This window comes from Pollachius pollachius (assembly GCF_949987615.1).
Source record: "Pollachius pollachius genome assembly, chromosome: 5".
Classification (NCBI taxonomy): domain Eukaryota; kingdom Metazoa; phylum Chordata; class Actinopteri; order Gadiformes; family Gadidae; genus Pollachius; species Pollachius pollachius.
This window is the reverse complement of record NC_136938.1, coordinates 17,492,813-17,513,046: the sequence shown is the minus strand read 5'-3', so window position 1 is coordinate 17,513,046 and position 20,234 is coordinate 17,492,813. Positions and strand designations below refer to the sequence as shown.

General features: G+C 41.4%; 3 protein-coding genes across 3 annotated transcripts in view; 1 reads left to right on the top strand and 2 right to left on the bottom strand.

Moving 5' to 3' along the window:
* Positions 1–4,316: 4,316 nt before the first annotated feature.
* Positions 4,317–5,967, bottom strand: calca (calcitonin/calcitonin-related polypeptide, alpha; the record flags this gene model as incomplete). The annotated part of the gene is made up of 3 exons (XM_079736673.1): positions 4,317–4,479; positions 5,338–5,472; positions 5,882–5,967. 3 exons carry the CDS (start codon positions 5,965–5,967, stop codon positions 4,317–4,319), a joined length of 384 nt encoding a protein of 127 aa, XP_079592799.1.
* A 1,917-nt stretch (positions 5,968–7,884) lies between these two features.
* Positions 7,885–10,478, top strand: cyp2r1 (cytochrome P450, family 2, subfamily R, polypeptide 1; the record flags this gene model as incomplete). The annotated part of the gene is made up of 5 exons (XM_079736663.1): positions 7,885–8,121; positions 8,543–8,684; positions 8,800–9,432; positions 9,604–9,933; positions 10,180–10,478. 5 exons carry the CDS (start codon positions 7,885–7,887, stop codon positions 10,476–10,478), a joined length of 1,641 nt encoding a protein of 546 aa, XP_079592789.1.
* Positions 10,479–13,210: 2,732 nt separating this feature from the next.
* Positions 13,211–20,234, bottom strand: part of pde3b (phosphodiesterase 3B) — a 36,623-nt gene continuing 29,599 nt past the window's right edge. The window contains exons 11-16 of the mRNA XM_079736644.1: positions 19,703–19,816; positions 19,312–19,511; positions 16,549–16,752; positions 16,230–16,391; positions 15,322–15,568; positions 13,211–14,733 (exon numbers count right to left, since the gene is read on the bottom strand). Of these exons, the coding sequence (XP_079592770.1) occupies positions 14,453–14,733; positions 15,322–15,568; positions 16,230–16,391; positions 16,549–16,752; positions 19,312–19,511; positions 19,703–19,816 (1,208 nt within the window). The 3' untranslated portion in view covers positions 13,211–14,452. The remainder of the gene's footprint in view (positions 14,734–15,321; positions 15,569–16,229; positions 16,392–16,548; positions 16,753–19,311; positions 19,512–19,702; positions 19,817–20,234) is intronic.

Sequence of the window (20,234 nt, the reverse complement as noted above, 5' to 3'; positions counted from 1 at the left end):
ACATTGAATCGTATTATCGTACACTGGCTCAGTAGCCTCTTCCCTCTTCAACACTCACAGTCAGTGAACGAACAGTGAGTCAGCGAGTCAAGACTAGTGGGTCTGGGAGGAGTCGAGTCTGAAAACGAACGAGACGAACGAGAGAGAAGAATCAGTTTGGTTCGTTCTTGTTAAAGATTCGTTCATTCGAACTGATTCGGTAGCGAACGACCCATCACTAATACGCACACCCTAAGGGTACTTTGGAGTACTGCAGGGGTTCCTCAGGAAATGTATCCATTTTTTTTACCCTGAAGAAGTTGCTTACACTGCCGAATAGAAAACGCATACTTATTTATGTTCATTTTATAATTTTTCTCCCCAAAAGGATTTCTCATAGGGAGCACACTCGTAGTAAGTTTGAGAACCACTGCAGAAAGGCATCAAATTGATTTATCATTAAAACCATGATAATTGAACTGTGGATTACCGTTAAACAGGTAACATTCCTTACGCAACCAAATTTAGCAACAGCGGACACACTTGCTAAGTTTGTTTTGCATTCGATGAAAAACATGACCGAAGGCATTGGGCGCACCAGAGATTATTCAGACTTCGAAAAGGCCCTCTTATCTGTAATGTGCACCATGTGCAACTACCCCAAGGCCACATGGTATCATATTTAATGTTTCATTCATTACGAAGAGTCTCAAATAAGTGTTGATGGATTTAAACACATGGCAAAGCAGAGACACCCCTAGGAAGATCCTTTTCTATCTGTTCTTTTAAAACTGCACATGCACAGAAAAAGCGATATTTTTGAGTGATTTGATCTACACAAACTATATACGATATGAAAGCTGAGACTCCCCTGGTCCCAACAGTTCAAACCATATCACGCTCAAAACAAAACTCGAATAGAGGTAAAATAATAAATGAATAAGAACAAACTTTACTTTTTCTTTATGCAACCAAATACTATGCCTTACCTTCGTTGTTTTTGTCATCAAAGTTTGAACGCATAAAACCACCATAAACGGACAATCAAGTGTCTGGGCATGTTTTACTTAACATGGTGTTTACAATCAACGTATTTTAGCCAAGAGAGAGTTTCAGAGGAAATAGGTAAATTGCCTTCAATGAGAGCATATGCTCTTCATCGCCGTCTGATGGCCGTATGGTGCAACTACTATTGTTTGGCTTGGTGTCATTAAATTACAGAAATTTCAATAGGGTGTTCAAAAGTTTATATTGTGATCATCAAGTCTATATTGTGAACATTGCATTGCATTATTTTAATGTTTATACAAATAAAAAGTGCATAGTGCTGCTTTTATGTGGTTTTTAAAGTAAAACTTGAAGAAATAATTTTAGTATGTGTGTGTGTGTGAGCACTTGTAAGCACATTTAAAAAATACCGTGATAATACTGATACTGATACTGATCATTTAGTCATGATAATCGTGATGTTCAATTTTCATACCATTTCCTCTCTAGTCCTGATAAAACGTGTCTAATTGACAGTGGCGTTTTTCCTCAAAACTGGCCCGGCTCGGCACAGTTCGGCTCAGCGCTGCAGCCCAGTGCGGCTGGGATCTGCATTTGCATTACTACCGGTGTTACACCGTTGGCTGCTACCTATCAAAAATTTTGACCCCAGGGGTCACAGTTGCATATTTTCTGAAACATGCACAAGCGTAAAGCTTAGACCGCCATGAAGTCATTCACAATCAGAAACACGCACAAGCATAAAGGGTAGACCGAGTAAACTACTAATAACTAACTGTGAAATGCCATGTTTTAAGCTTGTGCATGTTTCCTCACGTGAACGACTTCATGCCTGTCTACGTTTTAAACGTGTGCATGTTGCAGAAAATGTGCTACACTGACCCCTGAGGTCACACTTTACAAGTGGTAACAGAATACGGTGTCACACAGGGCTTCCCACTGGAAAGTGTGTCTTTAACTGATGACGCGCTTGTCTTGTCACGATGAAACAACAACACCTTCACTTTAATTTCCTATTTCTTTTTAAATTATAGCCTACCATAATATCGGATTTATGAGTTTAAGACGCATTTTGGTTTGTTTCAGACGGACGGCTACACAATTGTGATATCCACAATTCATTTCAACGTTCAGACGGTTTTTTTTATATGAGTATTGCTGAAATACGAGTTTTATCAAAATTCCTACATGGACGAACAAAGATTAATCCAAAGGTTTTCTCAATTGATCATTGAAAGTATACAGAGTATATACTATAAACAATATAACAGTGAATGAATCTGTATTTTACAATAAAGTTGAGGATACTGTGGCATGGCTAATTGAGCAGGAGTTTGTCATCCTGATGGGCGGTGAGGAGGCGTGGGTGACAGATTCCTCTCAGGGATCCCTGACAGTTCCACTGAGGTTGTGTGAACTGTCTTGAACAGCAGCTCTGGTCCCCTTCATTAGCTCTGTTTGGGCTTTAACACATGGGTAACTGTAACCTAAGACACTGTAATCACCAGAGACTCAGAATATTGAGGCACAATTATTAATAGATATTGACCTTGTTTTCATGTTGTTTTTTTCATAAAATCAGAACGGACAAATTTCAAGCAAATATACAAAAACACAACCAACAATAGGTGTGGTTCATCCAAGGGGATAGCATTGAAAGCTGTACAAAAATGGGAAGACATAGTATTGGCACCACATCAACATTTTAATCCCATTTTATTAACACAACTTGGGCTATATGATAAAGCTAGGTGTGGCAATATCCAAGTTATATATGTAAGATGACTAACTAGCAGCAGAGGCCAAAATGTGTGATGGAAGTTATCACAATTCCCGGAATTCTGGAAAACTAGTTTGTACTCATACACACAGTATTGTCTCATTGTGTCCCAAGAAACATGGATTGAGAGATGGATGGAGAGAAAAAAGTTTAAAAAAAAACTAAATAATTTAGGTATAACTGTCAAAAAAAGACAGGCATGGCAATATTACAACCTTGGGACCAGGGTGCCAGGGACTGAAGCACATTGTGTGTTTGTATACTGACTTGTCAAGCTGGATGAGTGGATAGGAGAAGTGAGAGAACTTGAGCATTAATTAGTAAGGACTAACAGGCATAACATTCAAGGTCTGCTACACACTGGCCCAAGAGATTAGGTCGGCTTTGAAAGCACCCAGGGGTGCTATTAAGACATAAAACAAACAGTTAATGTGAATCCCCTGGGATTGGTTCATAAAGGTGAGAGTTACATTGTTTGTTTTTACACAGACATGTAAGCACACAAAATAATTCGATAGGAGCATCAGAGGGTTCTCATTGCTTATCGTATAGCACATGTTTTATCGATGAGAAACATGAGCATAGTTTCAGGCCACTTTCTACTGCTGAAGTTGAAAATATTGCTGCTTAATTTCTTGGCATATTAACAATGTAAAATTGAATGTCCTATGATCTTTTAAAAATGTATTTTCTAGTTATCCTAAATACAAAATTGCCATTAGAGTAAGTGTGGTGAGGTCTCAACAAAAAACAGCCCTTATGTTTCAGAACTTATTTTTATTTTTAACATTGATTTAAATGTTGTTTTTTACTCGTCTGTGAAGTGATCTTGTCCCATCTTTTTACAGTTGAACACATGGGTCGATAAAATACAATTTATTATATTTTCTATACGCAATAATTGCAATATTCTTTTTCTCATGCTCACATAGTAAACACATTTCTCCATCAAGGTGAGGACATACTCATACATACACGTTTGTTATTGTATGAAGAGTGAAATATATACACAACTAGTCCCAATATGCGTTCATTGGGCTAACACAGGGCTTATGAAACGACAAAATTATTAGTAAATACATTTATCTTTGTTTTCTCAAGCTCAGTGATGATTACATTGTTCTAGTCATGATATACTCTATGTGCTGTTCAGTTACAAGGTAGATGTAAAAGTGTTGTTATAATATAATGTATCATAAAGCTGTGCACAAGACATCCCAGGAGTTTCCGAATAACTATTTTTCAGAGCGACACCTTGTTGCTCCTTTAAGTGTCCATTATGTACTACAAAAAACAGGGGAAAAATAGGAAAAAGGTCAAACTTATAGCAAAAATGTGCATGTATTTTATGAAGAACAATGACGTCACGTATGCAGCAGCTTAGCTTGTTGAATCCTCTTTAGAACAAACATTTAAAAAACGTTGATATCAACTATGCCAGACCTTAACAACAATAAACCATGGTATTTTCCGTAATTTCACATATCCTGTATTTAAAATGGTGTAGGTAGGTCATACCATATAGCCTATAGTGTTAGCCCTCCAGAATTCATAAGGGGCTGTGTCGTTTCCGTCTGCCGAAGGCCTGGGCTCCAACGTTGGTGGGGACAAAGTTTCTATTACCCGTTCCCCCTGAGCGACTCAGATAGTCAGCTAGCCTGTGGGTCACGCATGTGGCTGTGTTGCACGCCCGTTTCTCTGCTGTCACACTGCTTTAGAGAAGGACCATGTTGACATTTACTTCATACATAAACATATATTTAATATGATTTGTTTCAACATATTGCGATGATTGCACCTTGTGTGAAAAAGTTGTCATATTGTGTCACATGACACAATTGGTTGGACACAATAACAAACTGAATAAGCGAAAGTTAAAGAAACTCTTTTTTGGCCGCATTAGCCTGTGAGAACCAAAATTATTGGAAAATAGGCTCCAGGTTGAAAATTTTTCCTTTAAGGTGGACAAACTGAAACTGTCTTTCACATCCTTCAGTGAAACAAAAGGATCATATAGTGTGTCAACAACTTAACACATACCTTTTATGGTGGACTTTCTTTTTTGTTTTGCAAACAATGTGCATAGCCATTGCAATGTTCATTCAATGTTTGAATGGAAATAAATGTTGCCAAATTATTTGACTTATCTTACAAATTATAACTAACTAACTGCCCTTGTGACCCTGTTGAGACCTTCAGAGAGGTCTCTTGAACTCTCTGAAGGTCTGGTTTGGCCAATGACTATTGATTATATATATGCACCAAAAAGGTATGATGAGGTATATAATGATATGTAATGATAATTATTTAAACTATTTTTTGGCTCCTCGAAGACCGATTACAAGTAATTCCATTTGAATCGGCCTGCCAACTCAAATTCCCGACCCCTGACTTGATGATTATTCAGATGGAATGATAAAATAAAATGAAAGCATAAAAAAGAAAACGTTAGTAATACTCATTCTTCATATTTATAATATAGAAGTGCACATTCATCCCCCCATAACATATATTTATAAATATATATATATATATAAAATAAGTGAACTGTGTCATGTTGCTTGTCGTACCTATTTCCTTTAGCCACGTTTGGCGGTTGCTCAGCTGAGGTGGTATGCATGAATTCCTGGAAGAGAGCGTCAAGGAGCTTCTGGGCGCTATGCCTGACTAGTGACACTCGGTCCGACTCTGTCCCTGAAGCGGCTCTGGAGTGGCACAATTAAAATGATCAGACTGTCATGAATCGGTTCCATCTCTATAGATCAATTTTGACATGTATCTTGAAGGAGAAGCCAGGATTAAAAGACGTTAAAGGCATATTTTTATATACAATATAGATATTTCTTACATTGTATTTTAATATTACACGTAGTTTTACAATATTCATGTTGTATACCTTTTAAAATACATTATATTCTAATTTTTTATCCTCCACAATTAAGACGACTGGTTTCCAGATTTGTGTGGTTGCCAGATTGTGTTGAAAATGTGTTTTTGTGCTTGATAATGGTGTGCTGTATGATGATTAGAGCCGTTTCAGAGAGGCATCCTCAGGAAAGGACACATCGGTGAAAAGGCTCTACAGTTTTATGCGTATCCCTAAAAGAGTGTGACCTGGACGGTGCAGCATGCAGGCTGGGCTTCTGGATGCTGACCAGGGCATACGCAAGCAGGACAGCAGACAGCTTCAGCACAATCATCGTCCCTCTGAATCAAAATACCACAACCAAAGACACTGCAAACATAACATTCAGGCTCATGTCCCTGACATTCTAAAAAAGCTTCCAATACACTGGCATAGTACTAGTACTACTACACTTAGTAGCCATCGATCAAAGCAGGCATCTCCGACTATAGCTGTGGGGTTGCATGTGAGAGATATTATATATATATATATATATATATATATATATATATATATATATATATATATACTGTTACTCGTTTTTCATTAGCAGAATAGGCTGTGCTCTGCTGCAAACATATTCCACCAAAATTAAAAGAACGTCCTATTAAATAACATAAAAATAGCAAAAGGTCGACAAAAAATAATATTCACAGTCAAATAAAATACTCACTTACCCTGATTTATATTTGTGTCGAATAGATATATATGATTTATTTAACTGATAGTCCCTTTGAAATATGTTGTATAGTATCAGCAGAGAGTGTTGTATATATACCTCCATGGGTTTATGAATGAGTGGGTGCTTGGGCTTTTGGCCAATCAAAGTGCTTTCTTTTGTAAACCAATCAAAACAAAGTTACAACTTCCAACCAATTAAGAAATATAGATTGGTTAAATATGCATTGCGTTTGTGGTTTGTGTTTTGTGTTTGTTTATGTTCAATTGATATATAAAGTATGCATGGGTGTGTCTGTCTGTATATGTATGTTTGAGTATATATTCATACAAATTGTATTTTTTTCAGCAGGAGAGCAATTTTATTTTCAAGCACAGGAGCTTAAGAGGAATTTTTGGCACAGCTAAACAAGCATGGAATGCTGTGCATGCCCTAACCTTCAACCTCTGGATGCATGGCTTGGCCTAACCTTCCAGCAGCTCAGGGGCTTAGTGGGTCAAAGTTGATCTGAAACAAAACATGGGTTCACACTTTTTTTTTAACATCTGCATATCCCACTTAACACCGCATGCTATGTGTTTGGATGCGTGCATGAATGCAATGGTGCATTGAGTCTTTTTTAATGTATTATTTTGTATCATGCATCATGTCTGTGTGTTATGCATTTGTCTGAGTGTGTGCACGCACATTAATGTATGCATACGTTTCACAAAGATAGAAGGGCAGGTCTCGTTCACTGTTTGGTAAGTGCTTGCGTTTTACTATAGTAAAATGTAGTTACTATATTATAGTTAATTAAATAGGCCTGTATCAATCGGCGACCCTCCATCTGTCGTTAACAAGAGTTGCAACCGGGTCAGTGCGACGGTCTGCCATCTCCACTCATCGACTCCAGCCAACTTCCTTCTGAGATATCATCTTTCCATTGCTTCAGTGTGCTGTGTAGGCCCAATATTAAAATTGCAATGTGTAAGATTGAGCCCTTCCCAGATAGTAGGCAGGAGACTTCCAGAATTAAAAACAATTCAATAATATTGTTCTGTCCACTCTCAACTGGCTGTGAAACGGTGGGACTCGTACTAGCCTAGCTCGGCAGCCTGGGTGCAGTGAGAAGCGAGAGGGTTTTTGTTAGTGTCGATAGAAGTAAGATCGACGCTCCCTTATTTGTAGAATAAATCAGTTCGAGGAGTCTATTTCTTGAAACATTATTGAAATAACTATCGATCAGCAGCATTGACTACATATATGGCTCGGCAATTTTTCAGCTAGGACCTAGTGGAATAATGGCACATGCGACTGTAAAAGTGTACTTTTAAATGTATGGGGGGTGGGCAAACAAACCAGACCGAATGTTACCTCTCCAGTACCCAGAAGCAGAACAAAGTTCAACAGTGGATTTCGTGGAGCGGCTTTCTGGCCAATCTTAGAATAAGAGGCGGGGGGAGCGAGACCGTGCAAGATGATACTTATGCCTCAGTCACTTTCCGGAGAGAATGCGAGGACAAGTATAGGGGGTAGGGGGATATACACAATATGCTTCAATTGGATTCCAGAGCTTTATGGTCACTGTCTTGCAGACAGGCGTCCTTTGCTGCGAGCTGTTTGGTGATTGCATTTCTTATGCTCCTACTGGTTCGCCAGCTCGTCAAGCAGAGGAGATCGCCCGGATTCCCCCCTGGCCCATCACCCATCCCGGTCATTGGCAACATATACTCTCTCGCCACGGAGCCGCACGTCTTTCTCAAGAAACAAAGTGAAGTTCATGGACAGGTACTTGTTCCGATTTTTTCTTATTAAATGTGTAGAATAATAATTCAGTATTTTATGTTGTACTTGGACACTGTCGGCGGATATTTAATGATCGCTCACCGTCACGCACTTACGCAAGCGCAACATTGTTACTGTTAACTTTCCGTGCAGAAAGGGCTCTGCAAGGCGTGCACGTTCGTGCATATGCCGCACGCGCGCATACACACTGAACTCACGCCAATTGTCTCAATACAAAAAAAGTGATGTTTTGTGTCTAAAGCATGCATTGTTAACGCTGTTAAATACCCAACGTTAGAAACCTACTTATAATGTGATGATAATCAGATAATGTCATCTTCAAACTCACTATTATCTTAAAAAGGCTACAAGTTAGTAGGCCTACTTTGTACAGAACTATAAAAACGGTATATCTATTTTTCAGATCTTCAGTCTGGATCTGGGAGGCATATTGACAGTGGTGCTCAATGGATATGATTGCATCAGAGAATGCCTCTATCATCAGGGTGAAGTCTTTGCTGACCGCCCCTCCTTGCCTTTATTCAAGAAAATGACCAAAATGGGTGGTAAGTTGATAAAGCATGATAATACTAAAAACATATAATGTGTTCAAAGTGAGAATATAATAAAGTTTGAATGAATTATTTTTGCATTTTTATAATTTTGCTATTTTCGTCAAAGGACTCCTCAACCATAAATATGGCAGGGGCTGGATTGAACATCGCAAGCTTGCCTGCAACTCGTTCCGCTACTTTGGAAGCGGCCAGCGGCAGTTCGAGAGGAGGATCTCGGAGGAGTGCATGTTCTTCGTGGACGCCATCGACGTGCACAAGGGCAAACCCTTCAACCCCAAACACCTGGTGACCAACGCCGTGTCCAACATCACCAACCTCATCATCTTCGGCCGGCGTTTCACGTACGACGACCACAACTTCCAGCACATGATCGAGATCTTCAGCGAGAACGTGGAGCTGGCCGTGAGCGGCTGGGCCCTCCTCTACAACGCCTTCCCCTGGATCGAGTACGTGCCCTTCGGGAAGCACCAGAAGCTGTTCCGCAACGCGGCGGAGGTCTACCGGTTCCTGCAGCAGGTGATCGAGGACTTCTCGCAGGGCCGGGTGCCCCAGGCACCGCGCCACTATGTGGACGCCTACCTGGATGAGCTGGAGCAGAGCACCAAAGACCCCGGCACGTCGTACTCCAGGGAGAACCTCATCTACTCGGTGGGCGAGCTCATCATCGCGGGCACCGAGACCACCACCAACACCTTGCGCTGGGCCATGCTGTACATGGCCCTCTATCCCAACATACAAGGTTAGTACCGAGAAGCGGCCTCCTCGCTGCCACACATCACCCACTAGGCATCAAGCCCTCGCAGGTTGATGGTGAATCAATACGTGGTACAGCCGTGGAGTGCAATGGGCTCACACCAAGATGAGCAAGTTGTGAGTATTTTGAGATTTTTTGATGTTTTCTGTCGAACAGAGAGGGTCCATCAGGAGATTGACAGCGTCCTGGTCAACGGGAGTGTGCCATCCCTGGAGGACAAGCAGAGAATGCCGTATGTGGAGGCGGTTCTTCACGAGGTCCTGCGCTTCTGCAACATTGTACCCCTGGGTATTTTCCGTGCCACCTCCCAGGATGCGAACGTTAACGGATACACAATCCCAAAAGGAACCATGGTGATCACCAACCTGTACTCGGTGCACTTTGATGAAAAATACTGGAACGATCCCGGGGTATTCTCACCGCAGAGGTTCCTGGACAGCAACGGCAACTTTGTCCGACGGGAAGCCTTCTTGCCCTTCTCCCTGGGTTAGTTGACTTCCCTTCTTCAAATATCAACTCTCACACTTTATTTATTGCATGGGTTTGAGAATGTATCTCTGTGCAGAAATGACGTGTGGCCTAACATTGAGCAGTGTTTTTGGTTGCCAGTATTAACAAATATCTCGATGCAAGGTTATCTTCAACACGTAGCTTCTTCCAAGTGCTGTTGCGTTGCATGTACAGCTCAATCTGGCCTCTGCCTTAAACATTGTATGTCCTTTATTTTTGTAGGAAGACGGCAATGTCTGGGTGAGCAACTGGCCAGGATGGAAATGTTTCTTTTCTTCACCACTATGCTCCAGAGGTTTCATCTCCAGTTCCCTCCAGGAACCGTGCCAAACCTCACTCCCAAACTTGGCATGACCCTGCAGCCCATGCCTTACTCCATATGTGCTGTCCGCAGACAGCCCACGCGGCTGTCCTCGCCGGACACAGAGAGACAGGTGTGCAGTAGCACTGCTTGTCAACCCATTAAAGTCTACACTCCAATGTCGTGCACAGAAAAGAAACTTCATGGTTCAGACACATAGAACCTTCTACCTTTCCAGAGAAATATTGACATATGTATGCCGATGTATTCATTCTGCATTAATGCTTTTTACATGCATTAAGGGATACCTCATTTGGCACTTAACATTGGACAGGTGAAGGTGTCTGTCCAGTGGCAGTAGGCAGTAGTTTGCACACAACAATGAAGCAGCAGGGACAAGAAAGATTTACTTTTTTTTAACTTGTGGACATTCTGGAAACCAATGTGTAAATTCAAGTAAAAAAAAAAAGTCTGCTGATCAGAGATTAGCTCAATGAAATATGAACAAGGTGCTTTTGGCGACAGTGACAGTTCTGGTGAATGATTGATGAAAGAACCACCTCTGAAAAAAGGTCATGGTCTTGCCTTACTCAGGTCCAGCTAAATGGGATACGGTGTACAAATGTGTTCCAACTGTAGTAAGAAAAGGGACGAGCCAACTTTCCACGAAAACTCTGTGCATTGCGTATGGCAGGCTGGATTCGTGCCATGTTCCACGTTATCTGAACTAACTGTGACCCTGACTCTTGGGATTGTGTTCTGTGGAAATATGCTCTCTTAGAATGAGACTGGAGAATTGGTGGCCTTCAGGAAACGCTTGCGGAACATTTCATTCTACTAAATGGAGGACGGCCCCTATTCAAAAAGCACATTTGTATGTGAAGTTCATGATGCTGAAATGTATTTTATATTGTTTGAATGTTTGAACTTCAAAAATAAACTCTTTATTTACAGATTTTAATTTAAGTCATAAAACTTCAACCTGAAATCGAGATTGTATATTAGAGCAATGCATACTTTTACCATGTTGCTCCTTATGAAACCATTACAATACATCTGCAAACAGATTTATTTTACCCATGAGAAGTTCTCCATGCTGTTCTTGTTGCTTTTGCCGTTCTTGGAAGGGAAATTACCTAATTCACTAAGAACAGAAAAAGTGAATCACTAAGTCCACAATGTACAGTATAGCATGGAGCATGTGTTTTTATTATGCATCCCAAATTCATGTCTGGTGTGATGTAATTGTATCTTATCATATCTTATATATCAAATGTATTTGGTTTAATCATAGCTTATTGCTCCTTTAACTATAGGTGCCTATTCTTTGAATTGGAAACACGCACGCGCGTGCGTGCACACACACACACACACACACACACACACACACACACACACACACACACAAGCACTCTGAAACAAAGAAAAGAGAGAACTGCAGATACTTGGATGGTGGTTTATGACAAGCTATAAATAACAAAAATCACCCCTGCTGCGACAACAACATTGATATGGGTGAATTGTTACGTTAAATAAATGCACACATCTGAATGCTACATAAGGGTGAACAGCCATCGGTAGATGAATTTATGGCACAACCAATCAGAGGACATTGTGCAGTGGGCACAGTGAGGAGCCAACAAATGGTCAACTTTAAACATCCCAGGTTTAGTGACAGATGGGCTGGTTGGAGGCTACGAGGGCTAATCTGCGTAGAGTGTGCACCAAGCTGCTGCCACACACACTGTTCACCCCAGCTCTGACTCTGGCCTCATGGTTATGTGACTACATGTGTCGTTTATGTCCCCCAGCCAATAAAAGGGGTCAAGTTGACAATTGGTTGACTGGACTGATACTAAGACAACAGTGATAGAAAAACAACGAGGACTAGAGTGGTTATGATACAACGAAGGGAGATGCTCAAACAAAGCCGAAATATAGAACACCAAAAGAAAAAAATTATAACCCACAGTTGAAGACCCGGAAATAGATTGAACATAAAAATGCGGAAAAGAAAAAAGGTAATTACAGGGACTCAATGTACAATACATGTATACCAGCTGCATGTACAAAACAGATGCAATCAGGTGATTAATTCAAAAACACAGCATATTTATATGCACATTCTGTTTTTGTGCAGAGGCTAAATACTTGTTTGGTATTAAAATGTGCACACTACCTATTTTTGTCATTAGAATATTACTTTAATGATTTATATTTCATACTCAAAAAATGATGATACAATAATGGGCTATCGGTACAGCCTAGGATTTAACTTACTGTATGTAATTCAATTTCTTATTTCAGTGGAATGCCGAAAGTTTTTACGGATAAAAATGGACAGCTAATGTGGCTGGGATTTTTTGATTTGTTGGTTTTTACACCCGTCTAATCACACATCACAAAAAAACAGTCAACACAGCTAAAAACCAAACCAGATGGAAAGAGAATCTCTGGATCTCTTCTGTACACACTGGCCTGGGTCACGGGTTGGCAGGACAGACACAACATGATTGAGAGAAACAAAGAAAGAAAGCCAAAGAAAAAAACTAGGCAAAAGACAGTAGGAGTGAGAGAATGAAAAAGCTTTTCTAAATATCAGTGAGCTGATTCACTAAAATTTCAATGATGGGGTAGTAATGTGAAAGAAAACAGAACCTGTGCAAATAACAGTGAAACCAACGACCAACCTCATGGTTATACTGTTACATGGTTTGCCGAACCATGGAACGTTGCTGCAAATCCCCTAATGTACATCCTGCTGACACTTGAGAGAAGCGTTCCGCCAGCGACATTAGAATGGATGCAAACAGTTTGTGTCAGATAGTCAGCACACTAGCTCCTCCGCCACAGATCAGTTCAATTGCTTGAATTTGTAGCTGTTTCCAAGTTGTTCATAAAAAGATTAAAAACTACTTCAGTCATCCAGATTTAATTTTCTTTGATTTAAAAGTGTATTCAACACCCATGACAATAATATTTGCAAAATAATTATTCAACTTTGCTTGAATCCTGAGTTACCTTTAAAAAATACTTGTAGTTAAAATAAAAACATAGAATCCCTTCATTGAAATAGCACTCCAAATCTGACTGGAACATGTTAAAACACCAGAGGAAAACACATACACGGACGCACGCGCACGCACACACACACACACACACACACACACACACACACACAGACACACACATCCAGGCGTGCAAGGACAGACACACCCGCATACACACACTCTCACAAACACAGACACAAACACACACATGCTTGCTTAATTGCATGCACAAAAACGACACATTCACACACAGACAAAAAAAAAAAGAGGCAACGGAATAGAGAATCCAACACAAAAGGCAGGTGGTACACATGAGTAAAAGCATCCAAAATGATGCAGATATAATGCTATTTGTCAGTCAACAATTCATATAGTCTTTGTGACTGACTCTGATACAGTGTTTCGTGTCACCAGCAAGGGGAGAGAACTACACAAGGCCAGGATTTTGGCCAACGTGGACTCAATGAGGACTCAGTATATGTTCAGACAGGCACATTTGATATAGAAGTCTAAAATATACCTGACATGGAGGCTCTCCGTCTCTGCTCTTCCCATGTTTCAAACTGTTCACTTTGGTACACGTGTCAATCACTTCCTTATTTCATGATTTTTCTTAACATATCTTTAAGTTTTTGTTAGACGGAGAGTTTCTTTTTTTTTTGTACCTAAGGGGGGTTCGGATTTAAGCGCTCTGCATTCAAGGCAGCATTTCAGCGAGGAATCCTTCCTCTCTCTGATCTGTCTCTCTGTTTGCACCGATCTCTGAGAGTTCTGGTGCTTTTCTTCCCCCGGGGAGCCCTGGACTCTCCAGGGGGTGAAAGTGCATGGAGTGGGGGCTCCTGCCATCACAGCAGGGGTCCGCTCACAGTAGTAAGGCCGTGTTTTACTCATCAACATGTCAGCACAGTGAAGGGTGTGTCATGTGTGTGTGTGTGTGTGTGTGTGTTAGAGAGTATAATCAGTGTTTATGTTTGTGTGTCTGTGTCTGTTTAATGTGTGTGTGAATGATAGTGTAATTCTTGTGTGTTTGTGTGTACAATATATCTTATACGTGTGGCTGAGTTTGGTAGGTGAAAGGCAGAGAGCGTTTTTGGGCAACTCTTTGTTTGCCTCTCTCACTCTTCATCTGTCCTTTGTCCCCCCTCTATTGACGTTCCTCTCCCTCCTCCTCCTCCTGGATGACCTGGATGTCATCAGAAGGGGAGGAGGGGAGGCTGGGCGGCAGACTGGGGGGCTGATTGGGGGGCAGGCAGGGGGGCAGGCAGGGGGGCAGGCGCTCTTGCTGCTGCTGCTGCTGCTGCTGCTGCTGCTTGCCCAGGTCCTTGCTCCTGTCCTCTTCCTCTATGGTCTTCTTCCACACCTTGTGGTTCTCCGTCAGATGCTGCATGATGTTGCAGAACAACCTGCGCCGACCCTTCCTTCTCTCTGGAAGGCAACACATCATTAATATCATCATCATCATCATCATCATCATCATCATCATCCTCATCAACACCACAACCCAACAGGATTTATAAAGGGCGCTGCCCAGAGGAGGAAATTGCAACAGAACATATTAAGATTGGAATCGAAAATAAGCAGCATGAAAGACGCTGTCTGTTAGACTTGACAGCGGCAATCTTAAGTGTTGTTTGTTTGAAATGCCTCAGCCATCCGTCAGCTCTTCGTGGGTGAAATTCTCTGAGAGAATATCTGTCCTGGTTGACTGCCGCTGTGTTAGACAATTAAGAGAATAGACGGCTCATTTCTGATCAGGGCCTTTCTTCCCGTTTTGGTTCAGGGAATCCATCATACCTGTCAATCACAGGTGCACACAAGGGCTAAGCATCGCTCCATCAATGGTGTGTAAATGCAACATTTCCCAATGGGGGAGAAACGTATGCAGTGAGCGAGCAGACTGGGGGCCGGCACTTTCTGGATTTTGTTCCTAAATCTTGCGCGCTCCTGCTCTTTCTCTCTGCAACTCTCCTGTCTTACCTACACAAAAATTGAGTGCCATGTTGTATATCTTACTTGGCGAGAGTTCCTCATCGAGCTCATCTTCGTCGGTATCTGTGTCTACGGGCCCCTCTTCATCCTCATCTTCTGACCCTTCCTCTTCGTTGATCCAGTAACCAGGGAGGAGGCCTGCAGCATCGTAGGAGTTGCACAGTGGTCCGACAATGTGAGTTATGAAGGACTCCTGCAGCTTGGCCAGCTGCGGCGAGGAGCGGTCCATGAAGGGGCTGATGGGTAATCCCAGGCTGGCCTCCTCATCCCCCTAAAGAGAGCACACAACACCTGCTTACAATGGCACATTTTCAAAGATAAAGCAGCATTTTCGATAAGCAACAGGAGCGGTTAAATGGGAAAAAAACTCAGATACTTACCTGGAACTGTTACAAAATTGTTTAAATAGAACAATTTTTCTTTAGCTGCGACCGCTGCACTACTGATGGTAAAGTAACCGTCAGTAGGTAATTGGCTATAAGGCCAATTAAAGTTTTGCGATGGACGATTTGACCCATTTAAAAACGAGGCATATTTAATTTTGCAAGCAATTCCTTTAGACGTAGAGGCTTTGAATTATCTTTCAGTGATTGAGAGCAAAATGTGTCACACTCTTTTACTTTACTTAACCTCAGACTCTGTACACTGGTATGCAATTATCCTGCTACACAGGAAGCAATGCAATATTTTTCGTACCACAAAACATATTCCAAAGGAAGTGGCAGTTAAACGTAGTGGAGGAAGTTCAAAAGAGCTCGAATAAAAGTCAGTCAGACATGCTGATTAAACACTGTCACAGACAGGTCAAGTTGTATTGATTGCGCACCGACGATCAAACAGAGAACTGTTTGCCTTGGCGAGAGGGGGAGTCTACCAGAGTACTCGTGTCCAGTGTTACGTGACTGTGTTTTACCTATGCATTCATGGCCTACCTGCTCATAAAACTCATTGACGATGCCTTCTGTCCATTTGAGGTGCAAGTCACGGGTTTTGGCCGGTCCGTTGATATCTGCAAGCTTAATGCAGACCTGGCACACCAGCAACCGGTCGTTCTCATTGGTCCAGTCGATACCGGGACTGTTTACATCATTCACCTGTTTTGAATACATTCCAAGTAAAAGGGAGAGCCGAAACAAATAAGATGACAACATTTGAATACATGGTTCACAGGATTTGAACCTATAACATCAGAACACGCAACCCGATCAAATTCAAAACAGCCGACATTTGTCAACGTTGCTCTGCTCATACCTTGGCATTGAACTCGGCCAGGAAGTCAAAGTGCTTCTTGAGGTCCGTGGCGAGTATGGCCTCGATGACGAGGAAGCGAAAGCGCTTGAATTCCACGTGGTCCAGGTTAAGCAGGAAGTTGAACCGGGGCTGGGACAGGTAGAGGCTCCAGGCGGAGGCCGCGTGGTGGTTCTCCAGCACCGAGCGGTCGTTGTACAGCACAGCCTGTTGGTCCACGCCCACGCGGTGGGGGAAGAAAGACGGGAGGAAAGGGGAGAGGACGTGTCAAACAAAGGAAATAAAAGAGAAAAAGGTTGCTCTCTCTAATCTCATCTCTTTCAGGGTTTGATATCCTAACTTCTTCTGAACGACGATGTTCTGTCACGCGTTGTACGTCACGCAGGCGTTAACGGCAAACATATACGACAAAATACCAGTGGTGGTGACGGTAGGCGCATATTATGGGATATGGGACAACATTTGGACGAACACATACGAATAAAAGGGACGTTATATGAATACACACATTTCCCGATTCAGAGAGGCTTTTTCCAGACATGTGGGCTGTTGACATTATTGATAATCAATAAGTTCAGGGTTCCCTCTCCTTTCATTCAACCCCTTTTCCTGGGACTTTTGCCCAGCACAGACACTATCAGCGGTAACCTAGTAATAATCTATTTTGTGCAAATAAATTATTCAAACAGCCGTATACTGTTAACCTTTTCACCTTTCTACTAAACTAACAACCTGCAATCGGCCCGCGTGAGGTGTGCTGGTCTGGCGCTGATAAGACGGATTATGTCATGTCGCGGTTGGAGTCAACACACGCCACAGACAACTTCCACACAACTTTTACTTCAATAGATTCAATAATGTCCTATGAAAGCATTTATGACTTATGATTTACTATATGCAATTGGCATTGTCTAAGATATATATATTTTACTTCTCGACATTTTTTGTTGTGGTTGCAGGAACTGCTGTTTATAACATGGATCCCGGATTACATATGGTTAGGGTTACCGGGAAGATATATGCACTCCTGCTTAGAAGCAACCACTCAGCTACTGGTTAGTTAAACAAGGATATAACCTGATGGTGATATGAGTCAGACACAGGCTGGTAGCCACCAGCCAGCTTTCTGGGTGAAAAATAAGTCAGGAGTGAACTACAAGGTTCGTCTCTTCTGTCTTTTGTGTGTCCCTTCGCAAGAACGAAAGATGAAATATAAAACAAATATATGGAAGCCCAGAAACCTACAAGGAAAATTATATGAAGAAGAAAATAATAAAGTTTTTAACCATTTTTTAAGTAGGTCTGAATAATTAATCGCTCAATTTTTAGATGACGTTGTTTCGGCAATCAATTCATGGAGGACTTCATTACAGTCTCCTTTAGGGACATTTGGGCTCTGTGAGCTTCAAGACAACATACCCGCTGAGACATTAGGGTGACAAACCCAGAAACCAAGCCCCTGCCTACAGTCTTCGAGCCTCCACAGGACACACCCACAGGCCGTTTGACTACACGGGTTTATCCAGACCGTGTTCTATGTTCCAGAGATTTCACCTTACTGTCCAACTGCTCTCATGAATCTCCCCTAACCATGTCAATCCTTAAGGAGACCCTCTTAAACCAGATAGTACTTTGTGGTGTTTTAGCATAATACATTCCTGATTGAATTGATTGGAAATAAAAGTTGTCCAATCGACTTTGTGATGCATTTTTTTTCATTATTGAGTCCCTTTGGGGCAAACTGTTTGCACAGCTGCCACAACATTTATATTTACAACGTTATTTGATGGACTAAATGAGGATTTCAGATTAGGATGCTCGTGGGATCATTTATGGTGATACCTAGGTGTCTCTCCATATCTCATCACCAGAACCCACTCAGACTAGCATGGAACGGGGGAATGTTCACGTATCCATCCCTGATTATAAGTCTTGACTCCTTTCATTGCTTCTGTGCTAACCAGAAAGAGGCATTCTGAACCTTTGAGTGCTAAGTGCATTTAGGTCTCCCTGCGTCGTTCTCATCTTTCCCAGCAAACACAAACTAATGACATAACTAGACGAAAGAAATGTCCCAGCTCCCCTGAAAATAAATAACGTGTACTCTAGATGTAGGACAAAGTTTGTATGTTTTACCGGACGTAACATTTGCTATAGATTCAAGTACTGACTTGGCCAGTAAAATGAGGAAAAGTGAAAGCAAAAGTTAAAGATTAACTTTAGAGTAGAATAACTATTCCATCTAAGTCAACATGAAAACGGAATGTCTATTTAACTAAGAATATTTGTAGTATAGTACATAGCACATATAGGTATACAATTAAGGAACCTATTGTGACAACTCATGAAGTTTGTCTGAACACATTGAATCCATACACAGGATGTTTAGGCTGTGTATTTTTATGAAATCTTATTGTCTTATTGTCATAATTTTGCCAAAAGGAAAAGCCAAAAGGAAACTCATAATACAGAACATGTAGGTTCGACAACATTAGGGCTGCAGCGATAATTTCTTCATAGTAATGAATTCATCATGCTATAAAATGTAAAATATTAGCAAAAGGCCCATCGCAAGTTACCAGAGTCCAAAGTGATGTCTTAAAAATAAGAAAGCATTAGCTTCATAAAGATCCATGAACCAAATATGTTGCAAATGTTTGGTAATTGCACTTGATGAATGACAATTAATTAGATAAGATATTATTCATTTTCTGCCGCTGGACCAACCACTGCAGTCGTAGCCCAGGCGAGCGGTGTGTGCGTTACCTGTGCTGCGTTAGTGGCTACTAAGAAGGCGTTGGTACGGCCTGGGTGGTCGTAGTCGTGCATGGCGGCTGCTACATAGAGGGCCATGAGCTCCAGGGCGGGGATGTTCCAGGCCAGGCAGCCGTAGCTGTCATCCGAAATAGAGGAGCTCTTGGAGGAGGCATAGGACACCCTGCCAGGCGAGATGCCGCTGTCTGAGTCTGTCACAACAACGAAAACAACACATAAGCATTTAATGTATACCAACACCTATGTGTTGATTTAACCAAATAAAAAAATAGCAGAATACCTAAAAGCAGCTTTGCATCCTGGCATGACAACCGCATTGGCACCTATACTAAAATGCACTTTTGTTTGATAGGTATTCCCTCTGGCCTTTATCCCGGTTTACCTGTGTCACTTCCGGTCACATGTTCAGTGTGGATCTGCTGGAACCCAGGGATTGGCCGAGTGGTCAGATACCAGACCGCATGGAGCACATCAGTAGCATGGACCCTGTTATGATCTGTGATATTACATTTGACATGTTAGGGAAACGCTACCAAACATACTCAAAAAGGACCTATATGGTTGCTCAATTCTAGACCAATGATTGCAACAATTATCGTCATGACAATAATGTATGTATACATATACATTTATTAAAAAAAGCTACTGTAGGTAAGATTTAAGAGCTATTATTTGAGTCCAATGTTTTGGAAATGGCATGGCCATCTGTCAGCTATAAGTGAGTGAAAATTCAATGCGCTAAATTCAGAACTTGTAAATGGTGGAGATATGTAGGCTTTTTTTGTGTTGTTTAGTTTCAGAGTTTCATCTGAGTTGATCTCTCGCTTCACAACTCTCAAACTCTTACCCATGGCAGCTTTAAGTTTTGTTCTTAAAATAAATGGAGCAAAAATCAATTAAGCTTATATCCTCAT